The sequence below is a fragment of the Anabrus simplex genome, chromosome 4, assembly GCF_040414725.1.
Source record: "Anabrus simplex isolate iqAnaSimp1 chromosome 4, ASM4041472v1, whole genome shotgun sequence".
Classification (NCBI taxonomy): Eukaryota; Metazoa; Arthropoda; class Insecta; order Orthoptera; family Tettigoniidae; genus Anabrus; species Anabrus simplex.
In genome coordinates this window covers 215,109,695-215,128,587 of record NC_090268.1, presented here as the reverse complement: position 1 = coordinate 215,128,587, position 18,893 = coordinate 215,109,695, and the positions used below count along the sequence as shown (strand labels likewise).

The 18,893-nt window shown below is 40.8% G+C and overlaps 1 protein-coding gene across 2 annotated transcripts in view; it reads left to right on the top strand.

The window, feature by feature from the left end:
* The window catches only part of LOC136871776 (long-chain fatty acid transport protein 4), a 222,234-nt gene that overhangs the window by 126,814 nt on the left and 76,527 nt on the right, over nucleotides 1-18,893 (top strand). For both annotated transcript variants that reach the window (XM_067145351.2, XM_067145350.2), the window contains exons 2-3: nucleotides 11,791-11,941; nucleotides 16,439-16,676. In XM_067145351.2, the coding sequence (XP_067001452.2) occupies nucleotides 11,791-11,941; nucleotides 16,439-16,676 (389 nt within the window). The remainder of the gene's footprint in view (nucleotides 1-11,790; nucleotides 11,942-16,438; nucleotides 16,677-18,893) is intronic.

The following is an 18,893-nucleotide window of genomic DNA, read 5'->3' as shown; positions in this document are numbered from 1 at the left end:
TAGCTCCCCATCGAATTCCATTTCGTTCGCCAAGTTGTTTCCAAGGAGTCCCTCGCCTGTCAAACGGGAGTGGGACTCCATTACTCCCATAGGTCCGAGGCTTGCTTAAAATGTTCTGAGCTCGGTAAATTCATGAAGCAGGATGCTACCCTACTTGCACATAGTCCAAGTGAGGATCTCTCCTCTAACGGGTTATGGACCACCGGTGGATTGTATAGTCCTAGCCGTCTGAGCACAAGGAGGGCCAGGACTCAGAATATGTCCGAGATGCCCACTCCCATTCCATAGCAACTGGTATCCCGACTCTCAGGACCACTTACTAGGCCACTCAGCCGTTGCCCATGGTTCACGAACTAGGACGTGACTACAGTAACCCACAAACATGAACCAGGCTCTGTTAATTATCTTCCTGTTCAAATAGCTGTGAATGTATTCATATAATTTAATTGTTATACAGTTATATATACATGAACAGTAGGTGCCCAATTAAATTATTTATGAAAAATAGTTGGTATTTTGTTTTTATTTCAATGTATGGTAGCGAAATCCTCTAAATTCGAATACACTTGCCTTTGGTTACGCTCGCTTAAAGACCCAATATGGCGGCTCCATAAGAAGCATTCGTGACTTGACCTCCCTAGACAGACCTTGTGGGGATCAAGGTGTCAAGTATGATGTGATTCAAAATATTTCATGTATATAAGGATTGGGACCATGTAGACCATGTTGCCAAGGTACTCAACCGAATTTCCGATTTCTTCTTTATTGCCAAAAATATTTATTTGTAAAACTTAGGATTTTAAGTGAAATAATCTTAAACTTAGTGCACGGCTGGAGGAATATTTTTGAGACTGTATACCATTAATGGTATCAACGCATTCTTGCGCCCATTGAATGTCTCCCTTTTAAAGATTTAAACATCTCAAATTACTAATCAAATTCCACAAGCTTAATGCATATGCTAGGCCTAAGTAATAATTGAGGTAATGGAGGTTTCATCTTTATTTTTATAAGAGATCGGCGCTTCCCTCTATAAACATAAAATTCTGTCTTAGATTTCAAATAAACAATGCTAGTGGCTTTACGTCGCAGTTTTTATGGCGACGATGGTATAGAAAAGGCCTAGGAGTTGGAAGGAAGCGGTCGTGGCCGCAATTAAGGTACAGCCCCAGCATTTGCCTGGTGTGAAAATGGGAAACCACGGAAAACCATCTTCAGGGCTGCCGACAGTGGGATTCGAACCCACTATCTCCCGGATGCAAGCTCACAGCCGCGCGCCCCTAACCGCACGGCCAACTCTCCCGGTAAATAAACAATAACAATACAGTACACACGTAAGGGGTTTCCACTGGAAGGGGGGTTGAGGAATGATGGCAAAAATATGCATTTATATGAAACCACTTGAATTACGCAGTTCAAATTTCATATGGTATCCTAGGTGTTAAATAACAGAAGGTTTGAAACAAAATATACATAATTCCAACTCCCATACGCCATTATCCACGCAATAGCTATTAACAGCCCAACATCCCCAATTGAGTATTTCCTGGCGTTGAATTTTCATTAATTGTTTACTTGTTATATGTTTTACGTGTAATTTAACCCCTCTGAGATCCGGAAACAAATATGTTCATTCCTTTCTCCTGAAACGGTTTAACGTACGAAAACAAAATTCTAAATAGCAGTATATATTTTAAATCCTAGGTGTCAAATAGGAAATATTTTTAAACGTTCCATCCCTTAAGTGTTAAAATGGTGTTAGGTCCGGAAACGAATTTATTCATTCCTCCAAAACCGTTTGACGTACAAAGTTGTAATTTTATGGGAAGGTTCTTATTTTATGTCCTAGGTATAAAATATCGTATACTTCAAAATATTTCTCCCCTAAGGGGTTTGGATAGTTTGACTCTCAAAAGCACAATATCCATTCACCCGAAACTGTTTCAGGCACGAACTTGAAATTTTACATGAAGGTTAGTCTTCTATATCCTCGATTTTAATAAATATTTACCCCCTAAAGCAGCGTTCATTCCTCCATTACTGTTCGACGTACAAAATCAAAATTTCACAACTTGGTCGTTTTTACGACCTAGATATTAAATAAGATAGGATTTAAAACATTCCAATTATTCTGTACGGGTTTCAAAATGAGTGTTAGATCAGAAAATAAATAATCATTTCCACAAAACCGTCTGACGTACGAATTGAGGGTGTATTTTACAGGCTCAGCCAAAATGTAAAACTTTGACTAGTAACTTTCAGTTTAAAACCGTAGCGAAGCACGGGTATTTTGCTGGCGTATAATAATAATAATAATAATAATTTCGTGTGGCTAGTTTTAGCCGAGTGCAGCCCTTGTAAGGCAGACCCTCCGATGAGGGTGGGCGGCATCTGCCATGTGTAGGTAACTGTGTGGTATTGTGGTGGAGGATAGTGTTATGTGTGGTGTGTGAGTTGCAGGGATGTTGGGGACAGCACAAACACCCAGCCCCCGGGTCATTGAAATTAACCAATGAAGGTTAAAATCCCCGACCCGGCCGGGAATCGAACCCAGGACCCTCTGAACCGAAGGCCAGTACGCTGACCATTCAGCCAACGAGTCGGACTTGCTGGCGTATAAATACTTCCCTTGCCATTTCTTAGCCATCAACAATGTCTGGTTAGTTTGCTTGTCGATGAAAAATATTTAGCAACTTCAACCATATGCAAGAAATATTTTTACTGTTTTATATTGATTCTTTGTGGTTTTTTATTGGTGTCACAACAAATAATATATACATTAATTTAAAACGTTTTAAAATGGTAAAATTCATCAAAATGCTATATTATAATGACCTAAAACCGTCTTAAAAGATTAAATAGTGACTGATTAGCTCATATCGGCCAAACATTGAAAAAGAGAAATAAAAACACGTAATTATCCTTTGTTGTATCGTAGAAGGCCGGCCCCAAAGTGTAGGGATAGCGCCCCTGCCTCTTAACCGGAGGCCTCGGATTCGATTACCGGCCAGGTCACGGATTTTTACCTGTATTTGCGGGCTGATTCGAGGTCCCCTGAGCCTATGTGATTACAGTTGAGCTATCTGACGGTGAGATGGCGGCTCCGGTCTAAAACGCAGAGAGTATTCGTCGTGCCGACCACACGACATCTGTAAGCCTTCGGGCTAAGCAGCGGTTGCTTGGTAGGCCATGGTCCTTCGAGGCTGTTGCGCCATGAAGTTTGGTTTGGTTTTGGTATCGTAGAATGAACTTCTATACTACTGAGCAACGTCCTAATGCAAAGGGAGGCAAAGAAAGATGGCATTTCAACAACATCCACCCTTTTGTCGGCGAGATACAGAAAGAGGTGCTCTTCAAACGCAAGCACTTGTGCAGCCTTTTGGCTGCAAGCAGTTTGACCATCCTCCCTCTATACCCCTCTCCTGGTTTTACGTCCCACTGACTACATTGTTACAGTTTTCAGAGACGCCGAAGTACCGGAATTTTGTCCTGCAAGAGTTCGTTTACGTGCCAGTAAATCTACAGACATGAAACTGACGTATTTGAGCACCTTCAGATGCCACTGGACTGAGCTAGGATCGAACCTGCAAAATTGGAAATCCCTCCATCGCCTGACCTATCCAGTCGGATTATGAGGCGAACATTTGAAGTGGACGGGCAAAACAGTAATTTTATTTTTATGTAGAAAGGTATGTGTTGCTATTATAATCCAATCAGCTACAGTTAAGCATTTCTCTCTGTGGCTTGTGAGCTGGTAATTTCGCGAATCAATTGCTCGCAGTGACGTCAGGAGTCTGTCTGGTGGGTGGACTGACATCGCCCCGCGATGGTCGATCAGACAGCCTGTTACAAACTGCATCCTGTGTCGCATTGCCATCCATCCACTGGTTAACATTCCATACTGGCTTCAAGCCTATTCTGAGTAGAATAGTCAACCACAAACTGAGCTGAGATTAGGCCTCTGCGCCTATTCTCATGACAGTTTACGATGTGACAACCTCAGTGCTATTTTTTCCATTAGTTCCGTTTTTCCATGAACAGTCTCGCTTATTGATGAAATGTCCTGGTGTTGTGACTTTTTTTTTTTCAAACTTCACCCTTGGTTTTTGTTTTAATGTAACGATGAACAATTGAATTAGAGATAGCCGCCGCCTTAGCAAAATGGCGCTGTGGTCGGGCCGGTAAATATAATAATTCAGCGTAGGATATTGTCAGACCCCGTACTGGCCGTGTGAGTAACAGTTGACCACAGTATGCGTAAAACATGAGACCTCTGCGCATCTGATTGCGGGCAGATTATCGGTGCCAGACGTATGGGCCATTCAATCTACGAAGTCAGGCAGTGAGCCTTCCACGGACCACCGTGTCAACATTCACCAGGGTCAACTGCCGTGGAGTACAACTTGTTGATGACGAAGGACACCGTCGGCTAGCTCGGCTGATGGACTGGCGTAGTATGCACCAGATCACCAGTGAATTAAATATTGGACAACAACGAAGCATGAGGAGCTGTGCCATCCAGAAGTACAGTGACTCTATGTGTACAGTGTGGCCAACGAGTGATTCGTTCTGATTGGTTCCGCCATGTTGTAGCCAAATGTCCCGGGACCATGGCAGTAGTTTGTATTCACCACTAAAAAGTAGCAGGTTTTCGTTATACGTTATGTTAGTACCACGGGTAGAATGGTACAGTATATTACGTTAACATATCTTAACATAACTATGGAGCTGTGGCGGCCAGTAGTTGTGTATAATGACGGCTGCGGTTTGATCCCCGCAATGAGCAATTACATATTGATATCATTATACAATATACTGTAGTTTGAGAAAATACTACTTGTTGCTCGGTGAAAACAAGTAGTTACAGAGCTAGGAAATACTATTTCGTCTACCCATCGTTTAACTAATCGTATTATTTTCTATCTTTATATACATGTCGATAAATCATAACTCTACATTTCCATGTATAGTTTGAAAATACTGCGTTGTATATTTTCACATGCAAAACAATGTAACCTGGAATATGGTCATGTTTAATTTTTTAAAATTTAAATGTAGTCTACAGTCATCACATACATTATTCAAGACAATGACTATTCTATTTTATGCCACATGTATTATAATATAAATTATATTGTAAGTTTAGCTACCAACACAGAATTTCTAACCTCTTAAATAATTGTGACTTGTATAGCCTACCACTATAAATCTAAATGGTGAAGTCTTATGCCAGATAGTCAGACTCTGAATATAACAAATACTGATAGACTGATACACACACCGTGTAAGCAAAATAAATAACATCTTAAAACATTGAACTAGTCTGCCCTGTATTGAAACAACAATAATATCACTCTCCTTCATATCAGTACTTGGCTAAAACATGGCGGACCGAGCGAGTTGGCCGTGCGGTTAGGGGCGCGCGGCTGTGAGCTTGCATCCGGGAGATAGTGGGTTCGAATCCCACTGTCGGCAGCTTTGAGGATTGTTTTCCGTGGTTTCCCATGTTCACACCAGGCAAATGCTGGGGCTGTGCCTTAATTAAGGCCACGGCCGCTTCCTTTCCACTCCTAGGCTTTTCCTATCCCATCGTCGCCATAAGACCTATCTGTGTCGGTGCGACGTAGAGCCACTAGCAAAAAAGAACAAAAAAAAACATGGCGGTTGAACTGGACTTGGTCACACTGTACATATAGTCACTGTATCTAGAACCATCTCCTGGCACCGACTGCGGGTAAGAGACGCAGAATACACCTACGGTATCCCCTGCCTGTTGTAAGAGGCGACTAAAAGGGGCGACCAAGGGATGATGACATTAGAACCATGAGAGTACTTGTGATTAGTACCATTACGTGCGGAACACCATGGGTCGTCGTTACTTGCGATTAGTACAATCTTGCGAGAAAAACCATAGGTCTACGTTACATATGAGCAGTACTATTATGCGCGAAACACTACTGGTCTGGGCGTTGTTTGTGATAATGGTCATCGTTTGTATTCCACCGGTCGGTTCCACTGTGTGCAGAATGGGTCTGCGTTACTTATGAGCAGTACCACTTCATGAGAAACACCATGGGTTTACGTTGCCAGTGATTAGTGCCACCATGTGAGAAAAACTGAGTCTTCGTTACGTGTGATTAGTACTACTATAGGAGGTACACCATGGTTCTGCTTTACCAGTGATTAGTACCATTGTGAGGGGCCGATGCCCTGGATTTTGGACCCCTTTAGATTATACGTATCATCCCGGTAATTAAGACATTATGAATTGGATCCACTGATTGTTTTTGTTTCACGATCAGTTTTTCGTCACCATTCATTTTATATTCTAGTCAGTGGATTCATTTTGAAGTTTTAATTTTCATTTCGTTGCGCCTCGTACCATCAGGGGCCTATGCCCTAGCTGTTAGGCCCCTTTAAACAACAAACATCATCATCAGGTTCGTGCCCCACTGTCGGCAGCCCTGAAGATGGTTTTCCGTGGTTTTCCATTTTCATACCAGGCAAATGCTGGGGCTGTACCTTAAATAAGGCCACGGTCGCTTCCTTCCCACTTCTATCCCTCTCCTGTCCCATCGTCGCCATAAGACCTATCTATGTCGGTGCGACGTAAAGCAACTTGCAAAAAAAATCACCATCATCTCCTCGCCATAGTCACCTTCCTACAGCGGTACCTGTGCTCACCACACGTCAAAGAGCACAATGAGTGCCATGGGACTCTCGAAGTATGGAAAAAGGTCGCTTGGTCAGATGAGACAATGGCAGGGTATGGGTTCGTCACCCAGCGCATGAAACAGTGTGTCCCTCTTGCAAGTAGGTTACAATTCAGCCGATCGTGTGAGGACTGTTCACATTGGATGAAATGCGACCCATGTTATGGGCAATTTTCAACTGATTTCTGCAGACTTACGAAGTGTAAGCTAGCCAACAGTTAGCGTAATAATTAAAAGTATATCTGTACTGCCTGCGAGAAAGAGACCTCAGTTTGTCAAGTTTTCATAAGCTGAAAAATCTTTCTCTTCTTCCAAAATTGAGCAAGGAAACACAAAAAATTACGATACGCTTGGCCTGATCAGAAATAACTAAAATTGTAGACATTATTATTGCCAACCTCAAATACAGTTCATAAAAGGTCGAATTTGCGAATTCTACTATTACCACTTGCCTAGTACGCCTCATTTTGGTGCTGTTATTGGTTTTTGTGGTTTTCCTATAATTATACAGCCTTTGGTAGCGCTATTTGAGGATCCAACCAGCATGTGGGCTGATGGACGGACAGACAGACAGACTTCAGGCGAAGTCGACTTTGGAGAAAGTAGCGTCTATGAAATAGACAGAGGGCCGGTCTGCACGCTACGATTTATCGTACGTTTTGTCGAATCAGCCAAATCGTACCAAGTAAGACGGAACATGTGGGCTGCAAAAAGTACGTCTTGCATGAACGGAATGATCTTGGACGACAAGTCGAAAGACTGAACGCGGAATCATGAATATCAGATATTTCATGGGACAAGACGGAACGTGTGGACTATCTTCCTTCTTGTCGTTCAACTTTTGTCTTGTGACTGGTAATCAGAGTAGTGTTGTCTGTATCACGAAACGTTACAAGTACATATTTTAATATGTCTGATCTCCGCCAGTGTTCTCGTGAATTTCTGTGTGAAGTTATAGAGCTGTATCCCAGTTGTCTTTGCTTTTGGAAAGTGAAATACAAGGATTACAGTGAACGCCATAAGAAGAGTACGAGGCCATGATTGAAAAATACAAGGAGTTAGATGTCTCAGCCAATAAAGAGATGTGACAGAAGTAGAAAAGGAGGGAAAATAAGAATAAGAAGTCACTAAATTCAGAGGGTCGCGGGTTCGATTTCCGGCCGCATCGGGGATTTTGTAATGTCTGATTAATTATTTTGGCTCGGGGACTGAGTGTTTGTCTTTGTCCCAACACTCTTCATATTGAAACACCGCACCACACTATCAACCACCACAGAAATACGCAGTAGTTATTACATCGCTCCATACGGGTTTGGCGTCAGGAAAGGCATCCGGTCATAGAACATGGCAAAATCCTTACGTTCGCACCCGCGACCCGACAGTTGTAGGAAGAAGAAGAAGAAGAAGAAGAAGAAGAAGAAGAAGAAGAAGATGATGATGATGATAATTGGATCACATCCCATAGTAAGTTGTTCCCCAATTAGCTGCACTCGCGCCGCGTAGTGAAGGAACATATTAACCAGCACCAGCCGGAACACTATTTTTATTTTTATTCGTCCTGGTAGAAATAAAAGGACAAAGGGTTACCACCCACACCTAACCAAGCGAGGTTAAGTGCAAGTGGAATATTTTCCGTCACCGCTGTAAAAACAATATTTCAGTGTGCTCAAAGGTTCCGGGGTTCCGGTATCGTGCGTACTGCCACATGGTACGAAAACGAGGAGACGACAGTTAGTGGTATGTCAGAAGCTGAATTTTCAAGGTGGTATTTCTCTGCGTCAAAATGATATCCAAATTCAGTGATCGAACAGTGTCAGATAATCTACGTTCAAAGGCGTTCCATGCTCTAAACTCGTTAACCCCTAGTGGTTGAGAGTAATCTGTGGCACCAAGAGGGATCATCAACTGTACCTGATCTTCATTTTGTACAGAAAAGGAATCCAGAAGGAGCGCAACTTTACCGGACGGTGTGTTATGCTTGAATACACCGTTAAACCATTCGTTCACCTGTAGAGACCCATTTTTCTGGACTTTGTGCGACTAACATGAATATTCTCATGCGAAAACATGTTACTTTTCACCATCTTAGCAAACGCTTTTTGGCACTTTCAAAGTGATGCATAAAGGCCTCAGAAGGTAGCCGCTAGTGGCAGGGTGCGAAATCAGGAAAAAGCTGTGGAGGTGGAAGGGGAGGGGGGAGAAGGATCATAGAGCTTAACTACTAGTGTTTATTTCAGGCAATGCCCGGCGGGGGCGGGGTTTTTTAATTCCCTGTAAGTAAATTACCCCCTCTCCCAGGAAAATGCACATTTTAAATGTTTTACTTAAATTCTGTTGTTATAACAAGAATGATAATTATTGGAACGTTTTTCCTTGTAGGCAATTACATTTTTTTCTGTTAGTCATTACACATTTCAATAAAAATACTAGTAACAGGCATGCACTTCGAACTAGGTGCAATTTCACTGAATCCCTACGCATGTTCGATGGAAAAAGTCAAATGTGAATTTCGGAAGTCTAGGCACTCATACCTCTCTGCCGTGAGCACGGCTGGTGGCAGAACTTATGAGTTGCAATGTTGAATCTGCAACAGATGCTGGAACTCTGGACACATTGTGACCATGGAATCTTACAGCGACAAAGGGAGTAGAACTGTAAACAAAATTTAACTTAATAAACTAAATAAAAAATACAGTTTATAAACATAAGTGTGTACTAAATATTGTATAGTCCATCATTTTTGTCCTGTCTTTGTACCCCATCCTCAATGTACGAAATATGCCCCCAGAATATTTTTTCTGAAAGAAATCCTGCTATCTAACAGTGCACTAATTTGGAAAATAATAAGTGAAAAAGTAAAAATATGAACGAATGAATGAAGCGCGTAATTGACGCTGAGGAAATAAAATGTGCCAGCTGGTGAGGCCTTTTACTCCTCTGGACAATGATTAATGAAGATATTGTGGAAAGTATTGGGATGAGAGATGACAGGAGAAACCTGAATAAAGTTGTTCCAGCTCCGCTTTTTCCAGCACTAATCTCGCCTGGAGTGATCAGTGTTTCAACCACCGGAGCAATGGTGGGAGGCCGACGTTCTGCCAACTGCGTCAAGGAGGTACCGGTATCTTGGAAAATCTTAAGTAATTTTTAATTTGAAAAATGTAAATGCAGATCCATTTTAAAGGAAAGAATATTATTACAGTATAAGAAAGATAATAAAACGAAACTCACCTCAAAGAAAAACTCTGAGGTTGTATTTCTCCTCGCTGCTGTTCTTCAATGAGTAGCGTTTATCTGCCAAATGATGCCCAGAGGTGACCCATTTATCAGCGTAACTATATCCCACAATCTCAAAGGGGGCCCATTGAGTTTAATAGTCATCAGAGCCTGCATAGTGTTTACCAACAAGCGATTTCTTTCGGTTGTTTTGATGCTATAAGCAACGCTGAAACCTCGTTCACAAGCGGCGGTTGACATAGGCACTGAACGAATTTTTCGTATTAGGCTAATCCTTTCAAAGGAACCAAATAATTTAGAGTTTTAGAGCCTATATTATACTCCCTCCATTGCGATACCACAGTATCACCATCCAAACCATATAATTCACATAGGCCGAAGCAACACTACATCGAAGAAAACCTTTTCTTGAGTTATTTTTATGGCGGCCGAAGTTACCCAAAGCATGGGGTAACTCCGGCCACTCTTTCGATAATCATAATTCATTACTGATGACAATTAGAATTATGTTCATACTTAAAAATGAATAACAAACATGGCAGAACTTATATTTTTAAGAAACTTAGAGGGAGTATTTCATATTTTAATTTTAAAAATATACGAGAAAGTGGCCGAAGTTACGCCGTTTTACTGTTAGTAATTAAACTATTCTTACTTTTTGCCACTCGTTTCATTTCCAGATGATGATGATGATGATGATGATGATGATGATAATAATAATAATAATGGCGTATGGCTTTTAGTGCCGGGAGTGTCCGAGGACATGTTCGGCTCCCCAGGTGCAGTTCCTTTAATTTGACTCCTGTAGGCGACCTGCGCGTCGTGATGAGGATGAAGTGATGATGAAGACATCACATACACCCAGTTCCCGTGCCAGCGAAATTAACCAATGATGGTTAAAATTCCCAGTACGCTAACCATTTAGCCATGTACCAGACTCATTTATAGATTCTCGACCTCGACTGTTCGTTACCATGTACAGGCTTGCAGATTGCGGACTGGTGCCAATGTTGGGTTTGGCAGTGGTAAAGTTGGACAAGTTCATCTAAAATCCAGATGGGAGGGCTGTTCTATGGAGTAAGATGCAGCAAAGGAGAAAGAAAGAAAATCCGCTGAGAGGTTTATGAGAGACTGCCCCTTTCCTTAGAAAGGCCAGGCAAGGCACGGTTTGTCCTGGTTTATTGCTTTATTAGTGGAATCTTCCTCTACCAGGGATAAAAACTGACTGAACAAATTTGTCAGTTTGTACACTCCTTAAGTGAATATTGTCCTATTGGCTACCTATCGTAAACACCTTCTCCAAGAAGTACAGGAGTGGTGTAAGCTCGAGCTACTTATTTTTGCCTGGGTTTCAGATGGTCCTGCCAGATTGAAACAGGAACAATACGCTGCAGGTGCGGAGTTGCCACCGCTATGTTGCTTTATTGCTCAAGGTCTGGCAATCATTCTATTATTTCTATATTATGTGCATTATTGCCGATGTTTTTATGAAAATATGTACAGCAAGCATATTCATTTCAGTAATAGATGTGTTATACGTTTTTCTCATTATTTTATAATGGAAGATCCTCCCTGGGCAATTTTAGTGGTGGGGGGAACCTCATTCCCCCGCGATTTCGTACCCTGACTAGTGGTAACTGTCGGTATTATGGTCCAACTCTGTGTGGTGGACCGTGCATATTGCATTGTGGTGGAAACTAATTTTTGTCCTTCCCGTGCACATCTTGAAGCTGAACCCATCCTGGTTACTGTTACACTCATTTTCGGGGGGCGCACGAGTCTTTCATGTGAATATTTTTTCTCTTCATTCTGTAATCTTTTATATCCCCTCCTGTTGCAGGTTTGCTTACCGGTTCGCCAAGGTAGCGTTAAGTATGCAGTGTTTCCGAAGAGACAACACCACCATTCTGGAACTCTTCTCGCAGAGGGTGTCCAAAGATCCTAATAAAGCATGTTTCATCTTTGAAGGCACTACCTGGACGTACTCTCAGGTGAGATTGTAAAATATTATTATATTTATTTATGATGAGGCCTGCTAGGGACCACATGTAAATTTCAGTTCATCCTTCTCTGTTGTTTCCTCTTCCATCATTCATCATTGCACTATGCTTTATTCTTCTCTCCTCACACCACTTTGGATTGGGTTTCCTTTTTATTCTTCCTTGGAATCATTCCATTCTTAAAACTTTCTTTTGAAAACTCTTTCTGTAGTTTCGTCTTATAATTTTATTTCTAAATCTTTCTTGATCTCTTGTATCCAGCTCGTTGTTGACTTTTTCTCCCAAAGCTACTTGAATATCTCTTTTGTCAATCTGTTATCATTTATTCTATAGATACTGGTACCCCATGTCAAAAAAAATAGCAATCTCCTTTTTCTTATTGTTTCTGTTATATTTTCTATGTTCTGATATATTTCCTTATTACTTCTTTATTTTCCATTGTTCTGTTGTTTACATTGGAACTAAAATTTTTCTGATGATTCTTCTTGTACTTCGAGTTCATCTACACTATAGGTAGTTCGAAACTAGACATTCACTTGCGAAAAAACATTCTAGTTTCACCACTGTATTGCAAGTGCCTAATAAGATTTTTAGATAAGCATTTCTTGTTGTAAAAATTCTTAATTATGCCATACGATTTTTCATTATTATTATTATTATTATTATTATTATTATTATTCCTGGTTTAGAAAGCCAAGAATAATGACCGAGAATATTCGTCGTGCCAATTACACACGACACCTTGTAATCTGCAGACCTTCGGGCTGAGCAGTGGTCGCTTGGTAGGCCATGGCCTTTCGGGGCTGTTGAACAATGGGGTTTAATAATAATTAATAATATTAATAATCAAAATAATAATGAAATCGCTTATCTATCTCCCAGGTGGCAGATTCCCCATCAATTTTTTATCCTGTCTTTTCTAATTAATTACAAATTTCAAATTTATCAGTAAATTATTCTAATGTAAAATTCCTCTTCGTGTGAATGAATAATTGCCCCAATAAATCTTATTGCATTCCAGTCTTGACTTTATGATCTTTCTTAGTTTCCACTCAAACATATTCATCCCTCATTCCCGCCATGTCTAATTGGGGTCTTACCAAAGACTTTTATGTTCTGTTCTTTACATCCTTACTACAACCACTTAATACCCTCATAAGCATATAGAGAGATCTCTAACCTTTATTTACAATCACCGACAGTGGAGTTCTAACCCACTATCTCCTGAATGCAAGCTACGTTACCCAAACTGCTCGGTTTTGTGACAACTAATGTAGAGCTGGTACCTGGCATATAAAGCACAAACAACTTTGTAACAGTTGCAAATGTGATTGTCACATTTTGGAAGCAGTCGGTTTCCAGACCTCTGCTTATCAAGACTTTCTTTCTTCTTCCTCATTTCATTATCCTATATTCGCCCCTGCTGCCTGTACCTGTAATTTTGAAACACTCTTGTATTTTTCAAATTTTTTTTACACATTTCTGGCAGCAGCCTGAAAGTTAATGCTTAGTCTTTACATATTTCACAAATTCTTGGTATGATTAATCAAAATTAACATTTACAGTAGAACCTTAATCCTCTGGACTAAACAGGGCCAGAGGGATTCAGATTAATGAAAATCCAGATTATAGACAAATAATGGGGAAAAATGTCATTAAAGAATATATTTTTTAAACTTTGTCACTTATTTTTACAGGAACTTCAAACAGTTCAAAAGTTATTGTACTACACACTATTATTAAATATGCATAATTATTTGAATGACATTAACCCTTTCAGGACCAGGGATATTTAAGAAGGGTTTGTCTAGGCAGACCAGCTGTTTAGCCTGTAGTATGATCGAAAAAGCAAAGGCATTCAAGGGATATTTTTAACATGTCCTTTCAGAAATCTTTAACCTAGGTTGTAATAAAGGTTTTCTTGCAATTTTTTTTGCAAAATCTTGAGAAAATAACCCTTTTACTCATACCGTAACACTTAAGCAGAGGCAGTTTGAATAAAATGAATAGTTTAAATATACACACTTAATCTTTCAAACTACCCCAAAATGGAAGTTGCAAAGCATTAAATCAGAAGAGTAAGCTGGCCATTAACCTGCATTAGCTATTCTGTCCCCAAAAACATAATGCAATGCAGTCATTGAATTACAAGTGGTATTTGTTTTCTTGCTGGAAGTATCTGAGTAACATTTCCTGGTCAGTCAATTGAGAAAAAAAATCTGTGTATCGGTCATGAATGAGTAGTGTCATTACAAAGAAATTGGCCCTACAATAGTGCACCAAATGTTTCTTTTAAAGGTCATGATTCTCACGTGACCAATATGGTTATTTTGCAAATTTACACATCCATGCAAATATTCTGCCATCAAATCTGCACACTACAGGTTTGCCAGAAAGTTTAGACATATACAATCCCATATTACTAGGAGTTATAGCAATGGTTTTAACTGTTAACTATCATTGAGAAACTAGTATTTTTGGTGCAAACTAGGTGTTTCTATGACTATACTCTTTCTAAAAATTTATAGTTTTTTAAGCAAACAAAAATATTTGCTTTGTTGACAATAAAATGTAAGATAACTTATTAACTAAATGTGTTGCATTTTTTATTTATTGCTGGATTGTTTCAAACATATTATATTTTAAATTAACAAGGATGAAATGTTCTTTAAAACTTACTGTGCAAACATCCGGGCATTTTCTGAGTGTTGTTGTCTTTCTTTTAAACAGGGGTGGTGGAATTGTTGAATATGTTGTTTGCTGTAACTTCCGAATGGAATCGTATATCATGTTGCAGTTTGCACAGCAGCTTTCCGTGCGATCTGCTGTGTAGGCTAGACCAGATGCCATCTTTATGAAGGTGGTAGTGTAGAGGATAATTTGCACAGGTAATGGTCAGCTCATTCTCCTGATTTAATGCCTTTGAACTTCCATTTATGGGGTAGTTGGGAAGATCAAGTACATAAAAGTAATCCCCATACCGTAAAAGAACTGAAAGATGCAATTCTCACCACAATGTTGAAGATTCACGAGGCTGAATTGCTCTACCAGGCTCTTATGTGGATGTGAGATGTGGACCCCATACAGGCGCCACATACAAATACTTGAAAAGTTCTATCAAAGATGTCTCAGAAGTATCTTGAAAATTCCCTGGCAGGAAAAACACATGAATATCAACGTTCCAGAGGAAGCTCGATGTATGAGGATAGAGGTGATCCTAGCTCTACACTAGCTACAGTGGGTTGAACACACAGTTCGAATGCCCAGTCATAGCATCCCAAATGAAGTACTTTATTCTGAGTTAAGTAACGGTTACTGTCGTATTTAGGGACCAGAGAAGGAGTTATAAAGACTGCATCAAGCTACACTGAAGAAATGTAATATTGATACTGACAGCTGGGAAGTGCGTGTTCTGGAACGTAAGAAAGGTAACTTAAAGGGACCACCTTTTCAATACAAATAAATGTTATAATGTTTAAGTTACAACATATTTTTACTTGGAACTAGTTTCAACGCTATTTAGCGTCATCTTCAGCCAACTTAAACATTATAACATTTATTTGTATTGAAAAGGTGGACCCTTTAAGTCACCTCTCTTATGTTCTCAGTTCAATACGGACAAAAAATGAAATTCTTAGATTTAAATGTTCTGGAACGTTCGGTCTGGAGAGACACAGTCAAGGAGTAGCAACTTTTTAAGAACAGAGACGTTGTATTGCAACGGAGCATAACACTTGGAGAAAACATAGGGATGTTGCAACTCTCAGCAGGCTCCTCAACATACATTAATCACTATTGTGGTAGAATATCTAACCAGGCTCGCGGTGTAGATGCCGTGCCTGCTTTGTACCTGGAGGCCCTGTGTTTGATTACCAGCCAGGTCAGGGATTTTGACCTGTATGTAAGGTCTGGTTCAAGGTCCATTCAACCTTTGTGATTACACTTGACGAGCTATCTGACAGTGAGAAAGGCAACAATAATGGCTGAGAGTATTTGTCGTGCTGACCACACAACATCTCGTAATCTGCAGACCTTTGGGCTGAGCAGTGGTTGCTTGGGCCCTTCAAGGCTTTTGTGCCGTTTAAAAAAAATTTTTTAACGCTATGTAACTCATGGATTGGACTGATCAACCATCTGAAGACTAGGAAGACTACGGTATCATACTCGCTTACAAGTGATTGCCGATGATGATAAGTGTATAAAGATACTTTTGTGTTTTTGCATTTGTCATTGTCTCCTCTTTCTGTTGCTATCTCGTGCTGCATTGACCTGTAACTGAAGTGGATGTGCTAGAACTGGGATTGATGAGCAGAGAGCCAGTCTCTTTGAAGATGGCAGTCTTTGTCTTTCACTGTTTTCATTTTATTTCTTCCTCTTTCCACACTGACCTGCCTCTGTGTTCATCCTACAATGTCTTCCTTTTTATGTTCTACATGACTCGGCAAGTAACTGTCACCTGTAACTAGATGGTTTACTATTTATTTTCAGGTCGAAAAGTTGAGCAACCAAGTGGCTCACGTGTTCCTGGCTGCTGGTTACGAGAAGGGAGATGTGGTTGCTCTCTACATGGGGAACCGACCGGAGTATGTGTGCATCTGGCTGGGTCTGGCCAAGATAGGTGTTGTGACAGCCCTCATTAACACCAATCTCCAGAGTCAGCCTCTGTTGCATAGCCTCATGGTGGCACAGGTCAAGGGAGTGATCTTCTCGCAGGAGCTAGGTCAAGGTTTGTGTTTGTTGGGAGCTTGAAGAAACTTTTCTTCAAATCTACAAGTTATTTTATTTATTGTATAACATAAAAGCATGCAAGGTAAGTATACAGGGTGAAGCCAAACTCCACCATGAAACTTTCGGAGGTTGTTCCGGGATACCTTCTGAGTATATTGGTATGAGAGACTGTGAGGGAGCACCACAGTCACATTGGGAAGAAGGAATTTTACTCCATTTGAAAAGTGATTTAGCACAGATTCCATGGTTAATCCAGATCCTATTGAGGGCAGTCCATGTTCTCCTTGGCAGGTCAAAACCGGGTGTAGGGTTGTTTCCAATTAACTCACTCTGAACTTGAAGGTTGATGTTGGTACTCCATTCAGTTCTCCAATGGACAGTCAGCTCAAAATAGTTTTCTGTGAGAGTCCTAGCATATTTGATTGGTAGATGTCTATATTTCAGCCAGTTTCTATTCAGACCAGGGATGTCACAGTTAGCCGGGTTACTCAGGATCTTCTTATATTCTCGGATCAGGGCAACTTTCCTGTTTAGGCCAGGTGGCATGATGTTGCTGAAGCCCGTAAGTGGGCTTAGGTCAAATAAGTGTATAAGTAATACACAGAAAAAAAAAAAAAAAGTGACGAATCTACATAGGAATATAGGAACGCTTTGTCGCAACGTTTCAAACAACAGGAGAGTATCGTATACAAGTGTAAATACTCACCTGGTGTACACTGGTGTCTTGATATGGATGAGATGTGTCAGTGTACATCTTTAGTTGCTAGTCCAGTTCCATGGCAAAATGGTTAGCGTAGTGGCCTTTGGTCACAGGAGTCCTGGGTTTGATTCCCGACAGGGTCAGGAATTTTAACCATCATTGGTTAATTTCGCTGGCGCGGGGGCTGGGTGTATGTATCATCTTCATCATTATTTCATCCTCATCATGACGCGTAGGTCATCTACGGGCATCAAATCAAACGAGTTGCACCTGGCGAGCCGAACATGTCCTCGGACACTCCCGGCACTAAAAGCCATATGCCATTTCATTTTTTTCCAGTTGCTATCAAAATGAAGTGTTTGATGCACAGTGAGCACCTTTGATGATAGCCACATCATTACAATGTTGCGACCAGGCCTATATTTAGGTATCTTGTACCACATGGGCCCGAGAATATTTTACATCCCCACTTGTTTGTTCAGATGGGTATACGGTAAGGATAATATGAAAATATGATACTTAAAATAAAAAACAAATTGAAATGTTCTTGAGAAATCTTCAGAACTACTAACTACAGCACAACATTGGTACCAAGCTTCCAAGTCTAATTTATCACTGCAACAATAATTAATTTCACTAGACAAATGATTTTCTTCTTGCTTTTGTACAAGCAAACACCCTAATGCATTTTCAAATTCGACAAATTCTCTTGATCAAGTAGTCGGATGATTCAAGAGCTCCTGAGTTTGAGATGTTCACAAAAAGCAAAGTCGTCTCCATACAGACTGTGAAGGCCCTTGGAAGGGTGGAAGGTAAAGGCTTCCACTATCCATAACCTCGGCACTTGGTGGTGTAGAGTGGTTAGTTTTATACCTGGCCAATTTTGCCCCCAGGAATTAACCAGGTACTCATTTTTGTTGAGATAGACATAAATTTGTTTAAACATTTGCCACCCAGGGCCTGGATCCATGTGGTCTGTATGTAAATACAAGCCTGGGTGCGACCGAACATCATGGCATAATGGTACTAACTGCCACTACTAGAAGTTGTTACTCCTACAATGAGATGCATAATTTTCAGATCAAAAATTAGATGTATGGCTTTTCAGGCGTTTGCTCTATTAACCAGCATTTCGTCTTAGGCCTGACACTAGACTCGTCAGAGTGGGATGTGTCAGACCCTACCCACTTATGCTGGGGTGTATGCAGTTGAACTTATCAGAAGCCTCTTATGTCTCTCTCCCGAGTCCAGTGCTACCCCCTGTTACCGTTTCGGCTGCCACCTCTGCGGCTCCGCCTGCTCGCCAAGAATCCACACCCGACGCAGCCACGCTACCTCTTCCACCGTCTCTGAGCTGCGTCATCCGTGGCATCGACCCGGCCATCCCAGAACAGGATATCCAGACCGAACTTCAACTGGCTGGTGTGGAGGCCCGTCATGCGTTCCGTATCTTCAACGATCATGGCCCAACGTTCATGGTCCGTCTTCAGCTCTCGTCTACCGCCGCCGTTGACC